This window comes from Mirounga leonina, unplaced genomic scaffold (genome assembly GCF_011800145.1).
Source record: "Mirounga leonina isolate KUSES-001 unplaced genomic scaffold, KU_Mleo_1.0 Mir_366, whole genome shotgun sequence".
NCBI lineage: Eukaryota > Metazoa > Chordata > Mammalia > Carnivora > Phocidae > Mirounga > Mirounga leonina.
The window spans coordinates 466781-487712 of NW_023270709.1; the positions used below are offsets into that span (position 1 = coordinate 466781).

The following is a 20932-nucleotide window of genomic DNA, read 5'->3' on the forward strand; positions in this document are numbered from 1 at the left end:
CCAACACCTATTGTCTCTGGTGCCATTCTGTACTATGTGAGGTGGTATCTCATTGTGGTTTTGATTTGTATTTCCCTGATGTGAATGATGTTGAGCACCTTTTCATGTTTCTGTTAGCCATCTGGATGTCTTTTTGAAAAAAAGTGTCTAACTTCTACCCATTTCTTAACTGGATTATTTGGTTTGTGGTTGTTGAGTTTAATATGTTCTTTATAGATTTTGGATAAGACCCTTTAGCAAGTATATCATTTCCAAATAGCTTCTCCCATTCTGACCCTGCTTTTTAGTCTTGTTGATTGTTTCCTTTGCTGTGCCAAAAACTTTTTATCTGGGTGAAGTCCCAATAGTTCATTTTTGCTTTTGTTCCCCTTGCTTCTGAGACATGTCTAGTACCAGGTTGCTGTGGCCAAGGTCAAAGACTATTCTGCCTGTGTTCTCCTCTAGAATTTTGCTGGTTTCCTATAGAGGCTCTATTTTAAATATAACCATCAACAACTTGAATAAAATCATAAGGGTTAGAAGAGAGAGGAAGAAAATAGATCATAAATACAAATAAACACATCTATATGACAAAATATGCAAAGCTACTATTGTCCTTTTTCTCTGCCTGGTCACAGGCAGGAACTGATATCTGTGACTTCCTTCTTCCATTTCCAATTCTGTGTCCTCTCATCTCTCCCAGAAGCACAGCAGGTCAGAATTCTCTACCTGTGGAGTGAATACACCTTCATGCCTGAAGGTCTGAGTCCTAAATAGTCTGGTGTCTTTTTATTTTCTGTGATTGATACCTTATTCATTGGACTTGGAAGTACTGAGAGGCAGTACATAGATCCTGGAACTGTGCTCATGATCAATGCTTTCTTCAATTCACCGGGCATCTGAAAACTCTCTTCACCATTCACATCTTTGTTCTGGTAGCAATTCTGTTCTTTCCAGCTGGTGTTGACACAAAAGGGGAACCCAGATCCTCATCCTTAATTCCCTGATTTAACACAGCATTAGTTTTTCAAATAACAGAAATTTACTACGATATGATAAGTGTGTTTCATCCATTGCAGAATAGGAACTGTATACAATAGAATATTAGACTCATCTCTTCTTAAAGTCCATCCACCATTCATTTCTCCAGAAATTTTTGGATGGCCACTGTCTCTGGTCAGAGTGTAGATTTCCCAAAATAGAGCTGATGACCCACCTGTAGCCTCTGGGTTCATCTGCACAACTCAAGCTAGATAAAACAACACCATGTAATCCTGCAGAGTCATTCAGCCCTCATCTCCTTTCATATCCAAACAATATAAAGACTCCATGAAATAATTTTCATTATCAAAAGAAACATGACTTCCAATAGTAAAATTCCGCCTACTCCAAACCAGCACAGACAACAGTCAACTTTTAACTTCTCTCACCTGAGCATAAGGTGTGAACTGACTATTCTCATAACCACACCCCAGGAAGTCTGCATCCAGAGCAGGAAGGCAAGACACCAGGTCATCCAGAGCTAAGCCCAGAGGCTTTTGCTCCAGGGAGTCTGCAGCTCCAGGAAGAGCCACCATGAGGAGTCTGGGACAGTGTTGGGGCTCTATGGGGACATAGCCTCAGGGCTGCAGGGGAGTAATGGATATTCAGCCCCAGGGAGAGCACCATCAACACCAGAGACTGAGTTGAACCCCACCCCTGAGAGGCTCACAGGCTCCTCCAAAGAAGAAGGAAGATTGTTAAGGGGCACTGGGGTCTCTGCAGGGCCACCCACCACAGAGCAGATGGTCAAGGACACATCTCCTGACCTCAACATGAAATATGGAAGCAGAGCCCCAGAGGAGGAAGCTAGAGGGAAAGAGAACATGTGGGAGCCATCAGTCATGTTGTAGAAGGAGACATCCCCTTCCTTGAGGTCCAGGAAAACCCCCAACCTGTTGAACTTGCCTACAGGATAGTAGAGTCCGAAAGATGGAACAGGCATAATAATTTTCCAAATATCGTCCCACAGCCCAGAACCCCCTTTCTGGGCTCTCTATGTACAAGGATTTCCTCTCCACATCTACCCTACAGATCCCTAGAGACCACTCACTTCTGTCTCCATTCCTGATCTCCACCACCCAGTAACAGCGCCCTGATGTGATGCTCTCCCGACCTAAGATGCTAAAGAGTAATCTTGGGTCCTCAGTTGTATACTTCAAGGTCACAGTAGTCTTTTCATCAGAGACAGCAAGGCTGGGATGTGCAGAACTCAGATCCAGAGTGACAGACACTGCAGAGAGAATTGCCAATCATTCAAGGTCTCCCCCTGCCATATAACAAGGCTCACATCAACCACCCTCCAGACACCTAGATGCATGTGGGCAGGGCTAAACATCCTGAGATGAGAGTCTTGTGACTCAAGTACACACCTCTCCAACAAAGAGAAGTAACCAAAAGACTGATCTGGGGGTTAGACATGTCACAGGACCCTTAGGAACAGACTGGACTCAACATTGAAGGGTATCTCTTTAGCATCCAATATCATCCATACCCACCAATCCAAGCTATGTGGCTTTCACTGCCCCATCTGAATCCACCACAATTGATGGTGCCAGCATCTGTATCATCACAGCAAGCTGAGGAGAAGCAGCAGTAGAAGCATCCAGAAAGAACTCAAAGTAACTCACAGGGCTGGAACTTCTCCTTCCGCCAATCTATAAGAAAACCACAAGTTTCATGTTAAGGCTTTGAGAAGTCTAAACACATTGGTGTCTATATCTGGTCTTCTGAAATACAGTGATGCAAGAGTCACAGGGAAATATCTTTTGGAAATATTCAACTGATGTGTTTATTTCTTTTTCACATGCACACACAGCCATCATGCTACAGCCTTCATATGAAAGCCAAGCCATAAAACTTCACACCACTGAGAGGCTGTATAACAACCTGAAAAGAAGAATCTATGCCCTGATTTCACTTTTAAATTATGCTTTCTCAATCCCTAGCCACATATCCATCTTGAAAACTAGGTTTTCTTGAAAACAATGAGGGAGATCAAAATATAGGTACACAAGGCATACTTTAAAACACATGCACTACAGTGGTCCCTGCGTGGAACAGTCAGTTAAACATTTGGTTGTTGATTTTGGCTCAGGTCATAATCTCAAGGTGGTTAGATCCAGCCCCCTGTTAGGATCCACACTTCACATGGAGTCTGCGTGAGATGCTCTCTCTCCCTCTGCCCCTCCACCTACTCCAACATGCTCTCTAAATAAATAAGTAAATAAAATCTTTTTGTAAAATTTTTAAAAATTAAAACACATGCACATCAATTCAGCAGAGAAGGGGGAGATTCTAAAGAATGACTATTTGATCATTGTTTTTTCAAATAAATCCCAAGAATCAGTGATGCTCTCTAAGAGGCCTCACACATCTGGACCCCTGGCTGCCTTCATCTCTGGCTTCCCCTTCTCTGCTCTCACAGTCTATATCCCTGACCATAAACAGAAATGAATCATTGAACACTAAAAATTAATAATAATAATATAATAATAATAAATAAAAATGAAACAGCCAAACAGTAAAAGCACATATTACACAGGTTAAAAGGGTCCAGATTCTTAACCCATCCCAGTGCTAAAGGATCCTCTTTTCATTGCTTTAGGATCCCCACACTCCTGTCCCAATGCCACTGGAAGATCAATATGATCTCATTATCAGAGGCAAACTTAGTTAGATGATTATTTCCAAACAGCTGAAAACAAATATAAGTCTTTTCAGAAATCTTTCAGACGGTGTCAGGGATTTATTACTTTTCGTACACACAAATAACTTGCACACCCTCTGTGTATGTCCCACTCAAACCGCCATGGCTGTGATTTGTGGTCTCATTTCTACCACTTTTATCTGCCCAAAATCTCTCCAAAGGAATCTCAGGCCCTCTATTTTCCTTCTCATCTCCTCCTCTTTTCCTAACACATTTTTTTTCCTGATTTGAACCCCACTTTTCCCTGGTAAAGAATTTTAACACCTCTAGGTTTCTCCTTTTGCAATCTTCACACATTGCCTCTAATAAGCCCAACCAAGTTCAAGCCCATCAGATAAGTGCAATATTCTCCTAAAAGGAAGGATAATGGTTGTGAACAATTATTAGTAGCTATTTTTAAAAATACATACATAGATTATGGAAAATGGAGAAGGAAAAGATGGCAGAAGAGGACCAATTGGTCCCCTGAATTGAACTGGATATCTACCAGACCAACTGAACACCCACGAAATCAGCCTGAGATGTAAGAAGATATATCTGGATCTCTACTAAGAGAATATTGCAGGTGGTTGGTTTCGAGGTATGAAGTGGGGAGCTGTGATTCCACAGGCAATTATCAGAAGATAAATGGAAGGGGGAGGGAGCCTTGGGTATCCTGCACCATCAGTGAGCTAAAGCCTCCCAATGGGGACAGGGCACAGACTCTTAGATTGGTAGCAGCAAGGAAAGGACTTTAGGGCAGCCCCCCAGACTGAAACCTGGAGCAGCGGGGCCATGTGTGCAAAGGGGGGGCGGCTGGCAGTTTTAGAAGCACAAAGGGCAGAGACGTGTCCCCCAAAGCCCCGACCTAGAGGTGAGGACTAGGAGCCCTGCTGAGGGGCACACAACCCAGGACACTGCAGTTTATACCAGCACAGACAGAAATGGAGATAGTGTGGCCTGGAGAACTCACTGAAGAACAGACTGCGATCTCTCTGCTCTGAGGCAGAGGTTTGGAAATGATCTCTTCTGCTGACTCTCAGAAGAGATGCAAAAGCCGCCAGAGAACAGAAGCCACCAAAAACCAGTTTCCACTGAACCCATCCCTTCCCACACACAGGGGGCAGGGCAACTCTGCCCAAACAGGGTTGACTGAGTAACAGCAGGACACATCCCTCCCCCAGAAGACAGGCTGGGACAACAAGAGGCCAACAACCCTAAGGTCCCTATAAGACAGATGCATCTTGCTTGGATTGTGCTCAATAATTTGGACTCTATACATTCCCTCAACCACCCCTCAACAGAATGACTAAGAGGAGGAACCCCCAAAATAGGAAAGACTCAGAGAATGTGACTTCCGCCACAGATTTACAAATGGATACAGATATAACCAAGATGTCTGAAATGGACTTCAGGGTAACAGTTATGAAGATGATAGCTAGAATGGAGAAATCAATCAATGGCAACCTAGAGTCTCTAAGGGCAAAAATGAAAGCTGAACTGGCAGAATTTAAAAACACTATCAGTGAGATCCAATCTAATCTAGATAATCTAACAGCTAGGGTAAACAAGGCAGAAGAACAAATTAGTGATCTAGAAGACCAACTGATAGAAAAGAAGGATAAAGAGGAGGCCAGGGAGAAACAACTCAAAATCCATGAAAACAGAATCAGAAATAAATGATGCCATGAAACATTTCAATGCCAGAATTATTGGAATCCCTGAGGGGGTGGAGAGAGAGAGAAGACTAGGAGATATATTTGAGCAAATCATAGCTGAGAACTTCTCTAACCTGGGGAATGAAACAAACATTCGTGTTCTAGAGGCAGAGAGGACCCCTCCCAAGATCAAGGAGAACAGACCAATGCACCAGCATGTAATTGTAAAACTCACAAATCTTAGAACCAAGGAAACCATCTTATGGGCAGTTAGGGAGAAGATATTTCTTAAGTACAGAGGGAGGAATATCAGAATAATGTTTGATCTATCCACAGAGACCTGGCAAGACAGAAAGGGCCAGCAAGACATATTCAGGGTACTAAATGAGAAAAACATGCAGCCAAGAATACTTTATCCAGCAAGGCTGTCATTTAGAATGGATGGAGAGATGCAGAGCTTCCAAGACTGGCAGAAACTGAAGGACTATGTGACCACTAAGCCAGCCCTGCAAGAAATATTAAGGGGGTTCTATAAAAGGAGAAAGACCCCAAGAGGGATATAGAACACAAATTTACAGAGACAATCTATAGAAACAAGGACTTCACAGGCAACATGATGATAATAAATTCATATCTTTCAATAATCACTCTCAACGTGAACAGCCTAAATGCTCCCATAAAATGGCACAAGGTTGTAGATTGGATAAAAAGACAGGACTCATCCATATGCTGTCTACAACAGACTCATTTTGAACCTAAAGATACATCCAGGGGCACCTGGGTAGCTCAGTTGTTAAGCATCTGCCTTTGGCTCAGGTCATGATCCCAGGGTCCTGGGATCGAGCCCTGCATCGAGCTCCCTGCTCTGCAGGAAGCCTACTTCTCCCTCTCCCACTCCCCTGCTTGTGTTCCCTCCCACCCTATCTCTCTCTCTCTCTGTCAAATAAATAAATAAAATTTTAAATAAAATAAAATAAATAAAGATATATCCAGACTGAAAGTGAAGGGATGGAGATCCATCTTCCATGTCAATGGACCTCAGAAGAAAGCTGGGTAGCAATTCTTATATCAGACAAAAGATTTTAAGCTAAAGACTGTAGTTAGAGGGTGCCTGGGTAGCTCAGTCATTAAGCGTCTGCCTTCTGCTCGGGTCATGATCCCAGGGTCCTGGGATTGAGCCCTGCATTGGGCTCTCAGCTCCACGGGAAGCCTGCTTCTCCCTCTCCTGCTTGTGTTCCCTCTCTCAAAGTGTTTCTCTGTCAAATAAATAAAATCTTTAAAAACAAAAAAATGGGGGGGAAAAGACTGTAGTTAGAGACACAGAAGAACACTATGCCATTCTTTTTATTCTATTTTATTTTATTATGTTATGTTAGTCACCATACAATATATCATTTGCTTTTGATGTAGTGATCCACAATTCATGGTTTTCAGATAACACCCAGGGATCCATGCAGTACGTGCCCTCCTTAATACCATTCTTAAAGGGTCTATCCAAAAGAAGATCGAACAGTTGTAAATATCTATGCCCCCAACATGGGAGCAGCCATCTACATAAGCCATCTGTTAACCAAAATAAAGAGTCATATTGATAATAATACGTTAATTGTAGGAGACCTCAATACTCCACTCTCAGCAAAGGACAGACCATCTAAGCAGAAAATCAATGAAGAAACAAGGGCTTTGAATGACACACTGGACCAGATGGACCTCATAGATATATACAGAATATTCCACCCTAAAACAACAGAATACTCATTCTTCTCGAGTGCACATGAAACTTTCTCCAGAATAGACCACATACTGGGTCACAAATCAGGTCTGAATCTATACCAAAAGATAGAGATTATTCCCTGCATATTCTCAGACCATAATGCTTTAAAACTGGAAGTCAACCATAAGAAAAAAATTGACAGAGATTCAAATACTTGGAAGCTAAAGACACTCTGCTTAAGAATGTATGGATCAACCGGGAAATCAAAGAAGAACTTAAACAACTCATGAAAACCAATGACAATGAAAACACATCCATCCAAAACCCATGGGATACTGCAAAGGCGATCCTACGGGGAAATACATAGCCATCCAAGCCTCACCCAAAAAAATAGAAAAATCCAGAATTCACCAACTAACTTTACATCTTAAAGACCTAGAGAAAAAGCAACAAACAATGCCTAAGCCACACATTAGAAGAAAAACAATTAAGATTAGAGCAGAGATCAATGAATTAGAAACCAGAAACACAGTAGATCAGATCAACAAAATTAGAAGCTGGTTCTTTGAAAGAATTAACAAGATCAATAAACCCTTGGCCAGATTTATCCAAAAGAAGAGAATGGACCCAAATTAATAAAATTATGAAGGAAATAGAAACAATTATTAGAAATTATTATGAACAACTAAATGCCAATGAATTAAGGAACCTGGAAGAAAGGGATGCCTTCCTGGACACCTATAAACTGCCACTATTAAACAGGAAGAAATTGACCACCTGAATAGGCCAATAACCTGTAATGAGGTTGAAGCAGTGATAAAAACCTCCCAAAAAAACAAGAGTCCACGGCCTGATGGATTCCCTGGGGAATTCTACCAAACATTCAAAGAAGAAATAATACCTATTCTACTGAAACAGAAGGAAAGTTTCCAGACTCATTCTTTCCAGCATTACCTTAATCCCCAAACCAGGGAAAGACCCCATCAAAAAGGAGAATTTCAGACTGATATCCATGATGAATATGGATTCCAAAATCCTCAACAAAATCCTAGCTAAAAGGATCCAAAAATACATTAAAGACAGCATCCACCATGACCAAGTGGGATCTATCCCCGGGATGCAAGGGTGGTTCAACATTCACAAATCAATCAGTGTGATAGAACACATTAATAAGAGGAGAGAGCAGGACCATTTAGTCCTCTCAATTGATGCAGGAAAAGCATTTGTCAAAATACAGCATCCTATCCTAATTAAAACTCTTTACAGTATAGGGATAGAGGGAATATTCCTCAAGTTCATAAAATCCATCTATGAAAAACCCACAGTGAATATCATCCTCAATGGGGAAAAGACAAGAGCCTTTCCCTTAAGATCAGGAACACATCAAGGATGCCCACGCTTGCCACTATTGCTCAACATAGTACTAGAAGTCCTAGCAACAGCAATCAGACAACAAAAAGAATTAAAAGGTATTCAAATTGGCAAAGAAGTAAAACTCTCTCTCTTTGCAGGTGACATGATACTTTATGTGGAAAACCCAAAAGACTCCACCCCCAAATTACTAGAACTCATACAGCAATTCAGTAGTGTGGCAGGATACAAAATCAATGCACAGAAATCAGTTGCTTTCTTATACACCAACAATGTAACTGTAGAAAGAGAAATTAGAGAATTGATTCCATCTACAATAGCACCAAAAACCGTAAGATACCTCAGAATAAACCTAACCAAAGAGGTAAATGATCTGTACTCTAGGAACTACAGAACACTCATGAAAGAAATTAAAGAAGACAACAAAAAGATAGAAAAACTTTCCATGGTCATGGATCAGAAGAATAAACATTGTTAAAATGTCTATGCTGTCCTGACCAATCTATACCTTCAACACCATCCCAATCAAAATTCCAATGACATTTTTCAAAGTGCTGGAACAAACAATCCTAAAATTTGTATGGAATCAGAAAAGACCCTGAATTGCCAAGGAAATGTTGAAAAAGAAAAACAAAGCTGGGGGCATCACGTTGCCAGATTTCAAGCTATGAGACAAAGCCATGATCACCAAGACAGCATGGTACTGGCACAAAAACAGACATATAGACCAATGGAACAGAATAGAGAGCCCAGATATGGACCCTCAACTCTATGGTCAAATAATCTTTGACAATGCAGGAAAAAAATATGCAATGGAAAAGACAGTCTCTTCAATAAATGGTGCTGGGAAAATTGGACAGCCACATGCAGAAGAATGAACCTCGACCATTCTCTAACACCATTCACAAAGATAAACTCAAAATGGATGAAAGACCTAAATGTGAGACAGGAATCCATCCAAATCCTAGAGGAGAACATAGGCAGTAACCTCTTTGACATCGGCCACAGCAACTTCTTTCAAGATACATCTCCAAAGGCTAGTGAAGCAAAAGCCAAAATGAACTTCTGGGACTTCATCAAGATAAAATGCTTCTGCACAGCAAAGGAAACAGTGAACAAAACAAAGAGGCAACCCAAAGAATGGGAGAAAATATTTGCAAATGACACTACAGACAAAGGGCTGGTATCCAAGATCTATAAAGAACTTCTCAAACTGAACACCCAAAAAACAAATAGTCAAGTCAAAAAATGGGCAGAAGACATGAAAGACACTACTCCTAAAAAGACATACAAATGGCTAACAGTCACATGAAAACATGTTCAACATCATTAGCCATCAGGGAAATTCAAATCAAAACACATTGAGATACCACCTTACACCAGTTAGAATGGCAATAATTGACAAGGCAAGAAACAACAAATATGGAGACGTTGTGGAGAAAGGGGAACCCTCTTACACTGTTGGTGGGAATGCAAGGTGGTACAGCCACTTAGGAAAACAGTGTGGAGGTATTCAAAAAATTAAAAACAGAGCTACCCTATGACCCAGCAATTGCACTCCTGGTTATTTACCCCAAAGACACAGATGTAGTGAAAAGAAGGGCCATATGCACCCCAATGATCATAACAGCAATGTCCGCAATAGCCAAATTGTGGAAACAGTCGAGATGCCCTTCAACAGACGAATGGATAAAAAAGATGTGGTCCATATATACAATGGAATATTACTCAGCTATCAGAAAAGATGAATATCCAACTTCTACATCAACATGGGTGGGACTGGAGATTATGCTAAGTGAAACAAGTCAAGCAGACAAAGTCAATTATATGGTTTCACTTATTTGTGGAACATAAGGAATAGCATGGAGGACATTAGGAGAAGGAAGGGAAAAATGAAGGGGGGGAAATTCAATGGGGAGACAAACCATGAGAGACTATGGACTCTGAGAAACAAACTGAGGGTTTTAGAGGGGAGGAGGGTGGGGGGATGGGTTAGCCCTGTGATGGGTATTAAGGAGGGCACATAATGCATGGAGCACTGGATGTTATATGGAAACAATGAAGAATGGATCACTAATCAAAAACTAATGATGCAGTGTATGGTGACTAACATAACATAATAAACTTAAATTAATATTAAAAAACTATATGCCAATAAATTAAGCAACCCAGAAGAAATGGATGCCTTCCTGGAAACATATAAACTACCAAGACTGAAACAGGAAGAAATTAACAACCTGAATAGGCCAATAACCAGTAACGAGATTGAAGCAGTGACCAAAAACCTACCAAAAAACAAGAGTCCAGGGCCTGATGGATTCCCTGGGGAATTCTACCAAACATTCAAAGAAGAAATAATGCCTATTCTCCTGAAGCTGTTTCAAAAAATAGAAAGAGAAGGAAAGCTTCCAGACTCATTCTATGAGGCCAGCATTACCTTAATCCCCAAACCAGGCAAAGACCCCATCAAAAAGGAGAATTTCAGACCAATATCCCTGATGAATATGGATTCCAAAATCCTCAACAAAATTCTAGCTAATAGGAGCCAACAATACATTAAAAGGATCATCCACCGCGACCAAGTTGTATTTATCCCCGGGATGCAAGGGTGGTTCAACAGTAGCAAATCAATCAGTGTGATAGAACACATTAAGGAGGAGAGAGAAGAACGAGATGGTCCTCTCAATTGATGCAGAAAAACATTTGACAAAATACAGCATCCTTTCCTGATTAAAACTCCTCAGACTAAGAGGACAGATCACAACCAACACCAAAGAAATACAAACAACTATAAGAATATATTATGAGAAACTATATGCCAGCAAATTAGATAATCTGTAAGAAATGGATGCATCCCTAGACATGTATCAACTACCAAAACTGAACCAGGAAGAAATAGAAAACTTGAACAGACCTATAACCACTAAGGAAATTGAAGCAGTCATCAAAAATCTCCCAACAAACAAAAGCCCAGGACCAGATGGCTTCCCAGGGGAATTCTACCAAACATTTCAAGAAGAATTAATACCTATTCTTCTGAAACTGTTCCAAAAAATAGAAATGGAAGGAAAACTTCCAAACTCGTTTTATGAGGCCACCATTACCTTGATCCCCAAACCAGACAAAGACCCTATCAAAAAGGAGAATGACAGACCAATATCCTTGATGAACATGGATGCAAAAATTCTCACCAAAATACTAGCCAATAGGATCCAACAGTACATTAAAAGGATTATTCACCACAGCCAAGTGGGATTTATCCCTAGGCTTCAAGGTTAGCTCAACATCTGCAAATCAATCAATGTGATACAATACATTAATAAAAGAAAGAACAAGAACAATATGATCCTTTCAGTAGATGCAGAAAAAGCAATTTGACAAAGTACAGCATCCTTTCTTGATCAAAACTCTTCAGAGTATAGGGATAGAGGTACATATCTCAATATCATAAAAGCCATCTATGAATATCCCACAGTGAATATCATTCTCAATGGGGAAAAACTGAGAGCTTTTCCTCTAAGGTCAGGAACGCGGCAGGGATGTCCACTATCACCACTGCTATTCAACATAGTACTAGAAGTCCTAGCCACAGCAATCAGACAACAAAAAGAAATAAAAGGCATCCAAATCACCAAAGAAGAAGTCAAACTCTCACTGTTTGCAGATTATATGATACTTTATGTGGAAAACCCAAAAGTCTCCACCCCAAAACTGCTCGAACTCATACAGGCATTCAGTAAAGTGGCAGGATATAAATTCAATGCACAGAAATCAGTGGCATTCCTATACACCAGCAACAAGACAGAAGAAAGAGAAATTAAGGAGTCAATCCCATTTACAATTGCACCCAAAACCACAAGATACCTAGGAATAAATCTAACCAAAGAGGCAAAGAATCTGTATGCAGAAAACTATAAAATACTCATGAGAGAAATTGAGGAAGACACAAAGAAATGGAAAAAAGTTCCATGCTCACAGATTGGAAGAACAAATATTGTGAAGATGACAATGCTACCTAGAGCAATCTACACATTTAATGTAATCCCTATCAAAATACCATCCACTTTTTTCAAAGAAATGGAACAAATAATCCTAAAATTTGTATGGAACCAGAAAAGACCCCAAATAGCCAGAGGAATGTTGAAAAAGAAAAACAAAGCTGGCAGCATCACAATTCCGGACTTCGAGCTCTATTACAAAGCTGTAATCCTCAAGACTGTATGGTACTGGCACAAAAACAGACACATAGATCAATGGAACAGAATAGAGAGCCCAGAAATGGACCCTCAACTCTATGCTCAACTAATCTTCAACAAAGCAGAAAAGAATATCCAATGGAAAAAAGTGTCTTCAACAAATGGTGTTGGGAAAATTGGACAGCCACATGCAGAAGAATGAAACTGGACTATGTCCTTACACCACACACAAAAATAGACTCAAAATGGTTGAAAGACCTCGATGTGAGACAGGAGTCCATCAAAATCCTAAAGGAGAACACAGGCAGCAACCTCTTCAACCTCAGCCGCAGCAACTTCTTCCTAGAAACATCGCCAAAGGCAAGGGAAGCAAGGGCAAAAATGAACTATTGGGACTTCATCAAGATAAAAGTCTTTTGCACAGCAAAAGAAACAGTCAACAAAACCAAAAGACAACCGACAGAATAGGAGAAGATATTTGTAAACGACATATCAGATAAAGGGCTAGTATCCAAAATCTATTAAGAACTTATCAAACTCAACACCCAAAGAACAAATGATCCAATCAAGAAATGGGCAGAAGACATGAACAGACATTTTTCCAAAGAAGACATCCAAATGGCCAACAGACACATGAAAAAATGTTCAACAGCGCTCGGCATCAGGGAAATCCAAATCAAAACCTCAATGAGATACCACCTCACACCAGTCAGAATGGCTAAAATTAACAAGTCAGGAAATGACAGATGTTGGAGGGGATGTGGAGAAAGGGGAACCCTCCTACACTGTTGGTAGGAATGCAAGCTAGTGCAGCCACTCTGGAAAACAGTACAGAGGTTCCTCAAAAAGTTGAAAATAGAGCTACCATTTGACCCAGCAATTGCACTCCTGGGTATTTACCCCAAAGACACAGATGTAGTGAAAAGAAGGGCCATATGCACCCCAATGTTCATAGCAGCAATGTCTGCAACAGCCAAACTGTGGAAAGTGCTGAGATGCCCTTCAACAGATGAATGGATAAAGAAGATGTGGTCCATTTATACAATGGAATATTACTCAGCCATCAGAAAGGATGAATACTCAACTTTTACATCAACATGGATGGGATTGGAGGAGATTATGCTGAGTGAAATAAGTCAAGCAGACAAAGTCAATTATCATATGGTTTCACTTACTTTTGGAACATAAGGAATAGCATGAAGGACATTAGGAGAAGGAAGGGAAAAATGAAAGGGGGGAATCGGAGGGGGAGACGAACCATGAGAGACTATGGACTCTGAGAAACAAACTGAGGGTTTTAGAGAGGAAGGAGGTGGGGGAATGGGTTAGCCCGGTGATGGGTATTAAGGAGGGAACATAATGCATGGAGCACTGGGTGTTATATGAAAATGATGAATCAGGGAACACTACATCAAAAACTAATGATGTACTATATAGAAACATAATAAAATAAGTCAAACTACCTCACTATGACTTACACAATGAAACATAATAAAATAAAATAAAATTTTAAAAAATAAAATAAAATACATATATATCATAAATCGTAATGTTAAATATTTAATATATAATACATATTAAATAATATAATATGATTATAATATATGTAAGTTATTGCTCTTGTTACACAAAAATATACAAAAGATATTGTATATAATTGCAGGTGGCTCACAGACCCCACCCCCAGGAATCCATAAATATCCTGGTGGCTCTGGATCTCAGATTCAGAACACCTGCTCTAAAGTATATAATTCCTCAGCAACCAAGCATGTTTAAAGGAAGAAACCCAGTTTGGACAGGGAGTTAGAGCATGAAGACCAATATGCCAAAGGTCTAGTAAGAAACAGGAAAACCAAAACCACAGCCAAAAAAGGTAGGAATTTCAGGGTAAAATGGATTCAGAACCAAGGATCCACTTAGAAGACCTGAGTCCTAAGCAGGAAAGCTAGATTTCTGAAATCCTCTACAAACAACAGTTTCTGATTTATACAGTCACTACCCTGTTCCAGACTCTCCTTATAAATGAATTCTCTGTTGTCAATGCACCAATTAAAAGTATAGTTGAACAAAGTATGTTCAGAGGGTGTCATTAACCCTAACCTGCACTAGAGGATGGGTCAGAATGGAGGCTGATCTGTGTTCCCAAGGACAGTCCTTGCAGTCTTCAGAGGAAGAAGACAAAAGTGACAAAGGGAGCATGGACACCAACCCCATCCTGGTGTGGGGTCCATGACATAGAAGGGAGCTGAACTGAGCCAGGGGAGGTAAGGAAACTGAGGAACATACCTGCATACAGCTGTGCCTTCCTCCAGGCTGAAAGGGAACACACCCTGGTTAGACCTGAGTCAGAACAAGCCTGCTCAGCATTGTTGGTGGGAATTTATCTACTGGCCCTTGCCTGCCCTCTGGAATACAGGTGACACTAACTGCAGAGTGGGGAGAGGCTGGAGAGGAGATGACCTCAGGCCACATGCTGACAGCAGGGTGTTGTGGGAAATTCTCTGGACCACAGGTCAGGAAGTCTGCCTTGCAGGCTGAGTTCCAACCCTGCCTGCTGATGCTACGTGTCCTTTGCCAAGTCAAGTAGTTCTCCCTGGCCTCAAAAAAACTCAAAAATTTTTATTCTATCTGTGGTCAATTTTACTACAATATATCAAAAATTATACAATGTGAGGCACCAGGGTGGCTCAGCCAGTTAAGCTCCCAACTCTTGATATTGGCTCAGATCATGATCTCAGGGTCATGAGACAAGCTCCGTATCAGGTTCTGCACTGAGCATGAAGCCTGCTTATTCTCTCTCCTTCTCCCCTGTGCCCCCCACCCGCCCCCCAACTGGCTCAGTCCACTCTCTCTCTCTCTCTGTCTCTCTCTCACTCTATCTCTCTCAAAAAGAGTGTAAAATATAATAATTTACATAAGAAAATTATACATTGTATGAAAATATTATAGGGATAAAATATACATTATTTGATATTTGTAAAAAATCATTACTACATCCAGTGATTTTGAGCATAGAGATATTTGAGAAATAACCCAAAAGGAGAGATGATTTCAGGCAGGGATTTGAGATGAACTCTAGGGTAAAAGTGGCCAATCTTTCTGAGATAACACAATCGCTATTTGGCGGCATTGACAGCTCATTCCACCACATTCTCACACATAGTCTGTCCAGACCTCTACCCATCAGTTTGTGATCACAACTTCCAGAAACTGGAGAGAACACACTCTCCCTAGTTGGTATTATATAGCTGAGGTCACACTCCTAACCTTAATGACCACATTAATTTATATAGTTCCTTTACTAAAATCTCAGAGCAGCTGGCTTTTGGATTCCAAGTGCTGACAGAACTAGTTGCACTGAAGGCTAAAAAGTTAGCAATATGGCAGGTAGGTCAGCACTGGAATAAACCCAAGACGCACGACAGACTCCAGGGACCACCATCACCCTCAGGTTCTCAAGCACTGGGTGGGAAACAGTGGCCCAGATTGAGGAAAGCTCAAGGAACAGGGTTCTGCTTCCCACCAGCTTCCACTTCTGCCCCAGGGAAGGGTCCTCAGTCCCTGCCTGAAACAAGGAGAGGGGACACCTTGACTTAGGTGGAACAAGAGACCCAAGGACATCTGGACAGTCACTCACCAGCCAGGTAAACAGATTTCCTCCAGTCTGAAAGGCAACACAGGAAACAGGTGAGCTAAGAACCAGAACCTCTCCTACAAAGAAGACACAGAAAGTTCTAGAGGAAAAGCAGAACTTACCAAGATCCGCTTGGAGTTCATCTGAAAGAGAGTGAGAAGTAAACATGAACTCCCATGTCTAAGAACAGCAAAGATTGCACCTGACAAACCCACAAATGCTCATCTCAGTACCCTAGAAGTTATACCCTAGATCCATTGAGCCTCCACAGCTCCAGCTGTCCTCTCTGGACCTCGTCAGCCACCCAGTCCAGGGCAAGGGTCCTCTGTCCACTTTTCCTCTGCACCAGCTGCCACACTCACAGGCCTTGGCCACTGTCCTGCCTTACCTCTGGCCTTCAGTGCCTCCTCCTTTGCCCACTGGTCCTCCTCCTTTTCCCTGTGGAGTTTCTCCCATTCCTGCATCTCCTGGCACTTTGCAGTATGTTCTCTCTTGGTGTAGTAGGCAGTCCCAAGGAGTAAGAGCATCAGCAAGGTCAGGATCGCCACGAAAGCTGACATCCAGGGAGAAGTCCGGGGAAAGAAGTCCTCTGTGTCCGGTCAAACACACAGTCAGGGTCACAGCCCAGGACAGCCCACCCAGCACACCCAGGGACTCCCACCCCCTCCCTATGGTCCTACTGGGAGAGGGAAACAGCACTGACCTGGGATGAAAATGGCCATCGCCTTCTCCTGGCTCAGGATTGGGTTGAGGAGGGAGCAGGTCACATTCCTTGAAGACCTGTGTTTCACCACCAGAGCAGCCTCCACACTGAACAGCCCTTCAGCATTTTGGACATGGGTCTCAGAGAACATCAGGAACTTCTCTTCACTGAGGGCTCTCCACTGCACCTGGGGCTTTGGGAACCACCCCGATGCCTTACACACCACTCGGACCCCGTCCTCCTCTGGCCCTGTGATGTGCACTTGAGGGGCAGAGCCCACACCTGCAAGAGAGAAGCTAGAGAGCACAGGGAGGCCACCCAGAGCCCAGGGATGCAAGCAGAGCCTTCCCATGCACAACTCCAAGGGCAACATTGCTTTCTGGAGGCCTCATTGAGGAGTGAACACAGCAGGGAGCAAAACAGGGGTCCTGCCACAGAAAATAGAAGGAAGGAGCATGGGGACCTGAGCACATACAGAGGGCAGGACCCTTCTCCCCAACCATGAGGGTGGGAAATCCATCCCCCAGAGTGACAGAAAGAGGAATTTGGTCTCAGGATCCATCCTTCTCTGCTCTTCTCACCTCACACGCTCTCCAGGGCATCTGCTTGCACACACACTGCCACTTGGTACATCACTTCCACCTTCAACAACCCTACCTACCTCCTGAGCTCCTTCCCTAATATCCACATCCCCGGGTTAGCCCTGCCAGGATTGCTCACAGATGTTTCAAACTCAAATCCTGAACTAATTCATGTTTGGCCCCATCTGTGATAGGCTGATGATGAAAATATTCCCAAATCCTTCGGCCTTCTTTACATCCAGCTCGCCCTCTGCCACATATTCTTAGTGACTTCACACTCTGCTTCTGGGCTCCATCCCGTGACTTGACTCAGCCACTGTTAGTTCAGGAAATGTGACTCTAGCGGAGGTTGGAAACTGCTTGTACCATTGCCTCACCCTCTGCCACGGGAGGGGCATGCTCAGGCTAGCGCAGCCTTTCCAGCTGCAGCTGTCCTAGACCAGCCAACAGCCAGATGAACAACAGCTCTGTGAGCAAACCAAGCCAAGGTCTACTGTTAGCACAAAATATATTAAAAGTAAGGGGCTTATTGTCCCTGTTGAAAATAAGGAAAGAGAGCCCCTTCCCATCCTTTTCTTATAGCATTTACTTGAGGAAACTTGTGGTTGTGGGTGCTTTCTTCCCTCTTTGAAATGTATATAAGTCCATTGAAAAACACAAATAGGCCCTTAGCCAGCTTTGTGATCCAGGAGTGTCTTTCCCAAGGACCTGGGAACCCTCTCTTTGAACTGCTCACACCAAGGAAGACAGCACACCTCTCTCCCCCTTCCTGTGCCAGGGTAGGAGCCTAACCTGAGTGGGCACCAGGATCCACGTGTAAGACCACCTCCTGTCATGAAGACTGAAAATGCATTTTTTTCAGGATGAAGCCAATTAGCTAACATGTATTGTCACCCAATTACCAAGTAAATCTAGGGTGATCTGTTTGTGACAGTTGGTGCTGTCATGTCCACTTACTTGAGAGCTAGTAACTGTACCCTGAGAATACGTGTGTTCATTTGTGTCTGCATGCCTATGAAAAAGGGTGATCTTCTTTGTCTTTGCATCTCTTCAAAGATTGTCTATGATACACATCACATTATGGTAAATCTAATTCTATAATAAAAGAGTTTTCTTTCCTGCTATTTTTGTGAAGATGATTTCTCAGCGATTTCCTTTTAATTGTATTTCCCCAACATGACCAAAGATGTATGAGCAAACCCAGTTAAATTCACCTAACACCCAAAATAAGTAAATGGCTATATGCCACTTAGATTTCTGTGGCTGTGTTACACAGCATCATGACAATTGGGAAATAACATATAATTATCAATATTTCTACTACTATTAAAAAAATAGTCAAAGAGAAACCTTAGGACTCTCCATAATCCCCTCTTCCTCATCCAAATTCTAGGTCCCCAAATCCACTGACTCACTTGAGTCTAATTTCCAAACCTCTCTGAAGCCAAATGTCTCCCACCCCACTGCCCCTACATGAAGTCAGACAGCCAACCTTCCACTGTGTACTATATCCATGCCTCCAGTCTTTCTCTCCTCCCATCCATCCTGCCTTGTGCTCTCAAAGCAAATTCCCCACCCCTGTACCAACCTGTTTAAAATTTCCTCACCTCCACATCCAAAACTCAGTATGCAGCACAAAGCCTTCTACTCTCTAACATCTTCCTCCACCTCCAACAAAGCTCCTGTCCATTTCTCCCCAATTTTCTCACCTATGCCCCTCAGCATTCTAGCCCCAGGACTTCATAACCACAATCACCATTCTCTCTGTGCCCCTGATAGTCCAGAACACAAACCAGAAAGGCCCTTTGGAAGAATCTGGTGATCCCAAGTACCTGTTCAAGTGTGTACTCCTCATGAACTTTCCTGCTCAATCCCTTCTCTGTGCACCTGAATCAGGAATACCTCTTTATTCTAGGATTATCCACTTGCTCCTATCCACTTGTATTACCAACCATGTGGCCTCCCTGTGTGCCCTAAAACACCAGCCACACTCCTACCTCAGTTCTTTCACATGGGCATTTCTCTGATTGGAACTCTCAACCCCAGATATCCATTTGGTTAAGTCCCTACTCATCACCATCTAACATCATCTATAACCCATCTTGTTTACATTTTTATTGCTTTTAGAAAATAAACTTTGCAGGGCAGGAACTTTGTTTGGTTCAGTGATGCCTCCAAGTGCCCAGAAGGGGAGTCAACACTTCATAGGGATTCTATATATTCACACTGAATTAATGAATAAGTGAAGACCCTCTTTTCCCTAATCTGTAAAATGAGGGCTGATTTACTTGGCCCCGAGTTTGTTCCCAACTCCAATACTACAGCACCCTAAATATAGATCAACAACCCACCTACTTACCACCTTCAGTTCCAAATTGGCAGATTCATAGAAGCTTCCCTTTCTGAAGAAGCAGGTATATAGGCCATCGTCAAAAGCCTGGACATTGTGGATGTGCAGGATGGCCTCCCCCCAGGTGAGGAATTCCTTCACCAGTGAGGTCCGCCCTGTGTACTGGGCCAACTGTTCCTCTCTCTGCTCCTGCTGGTTTTGATAGATGAACACAGCTTCTGTGAAATTTGAGTGGAACCACCGCAGCTCCATGTTCTCCACATTCATGGCCGGGGACACGCTACACGGCAGCGTGATGTTCCCACCCAGCACTGCCACAATGGGGTCCGAGGAGCCAATCACCACGAACTCCTCTGTGGACACAGACATAGGAGTGAGAAAGCTGGAGAGATGAAGGATAGGGGCAGGGAACACACTGTCAGGTGGGAGGCCCAGGCAGGAGGAGGTAAGTGTCAGGTAGGAGGCCCTGATCTGAGGGACTCAGCTGTGACCACTCTGAATCAGGGCAAGTTTGTGCTTTAACAACTTAGAGACCCAGCAATGATGTCAAAGAGACTCCCTCAGCAGCCTGTGCTCCTGGCTCCAGGTCCTCCATGAAGGACTCTCTAACTCAGTGGTTCTAACCTTCCACAGGTATCACAAACACCAGGAAAACTTGAGAAACACAAATTTCTGAGCTCCAACTCCAGAGCATCTGCTTCAGCAGTTTTCGGGTGGATCCAAGAATGTGCATTTCTAAGGAGGTAGTGGGGATGCTGATGCTGTGGTTCCAGGGACCACACTCTGAGATCCACAGCTCTAACCTGCCTCCTCTTAGGACAGGTCCAAAAACTGACCAAAGAGCACACCCTAGGCTTAGGTGGGAACTCTCTGCTTCTTGGAACATACCCAGGAACTTGCCCATGACCTCTCCTAAGTTTATTATGTCTGCCCATGTGTTTCTCCTCTGCTGAATTACATGTGCGCTAATAACTAGAGCCCACAGCTATTTCTGTTAAAACCTGCCCCCACTCCATCAA

General features: G+C 42.6%; 1 protein-coding gene across 1 annotated transcript; it reads right to left on the reverse strand.

The window, feature by feature from the left end:
- Positions 1 to 1179: 1179 nt before the first annotated feature.
- LOC118027191 (butyrophilin subfamily 1 member A1-like) lies at positions 1180 to 20703 on the reverse strand. The gene is given in 9 exon segments (XM_035030415.1): positions 1180 to 1913; positions 1915 to 2251; positions 2649 to 2675; positions 14932 to 14985; positions 16283 to 16309; positions 16402 to 16422; positions 16584 to 16868; positions 16983 to 17264; positions 19919 to 20703. Coding segments are annotated over 9 exon segments (1728 nt in total). The 5' UTR covers positions 20283 to 20703; the 3' UTR covers positions 1180 to 1582.
- Positions 20704 to 20932: the final 229 nt, after the last annotated feature.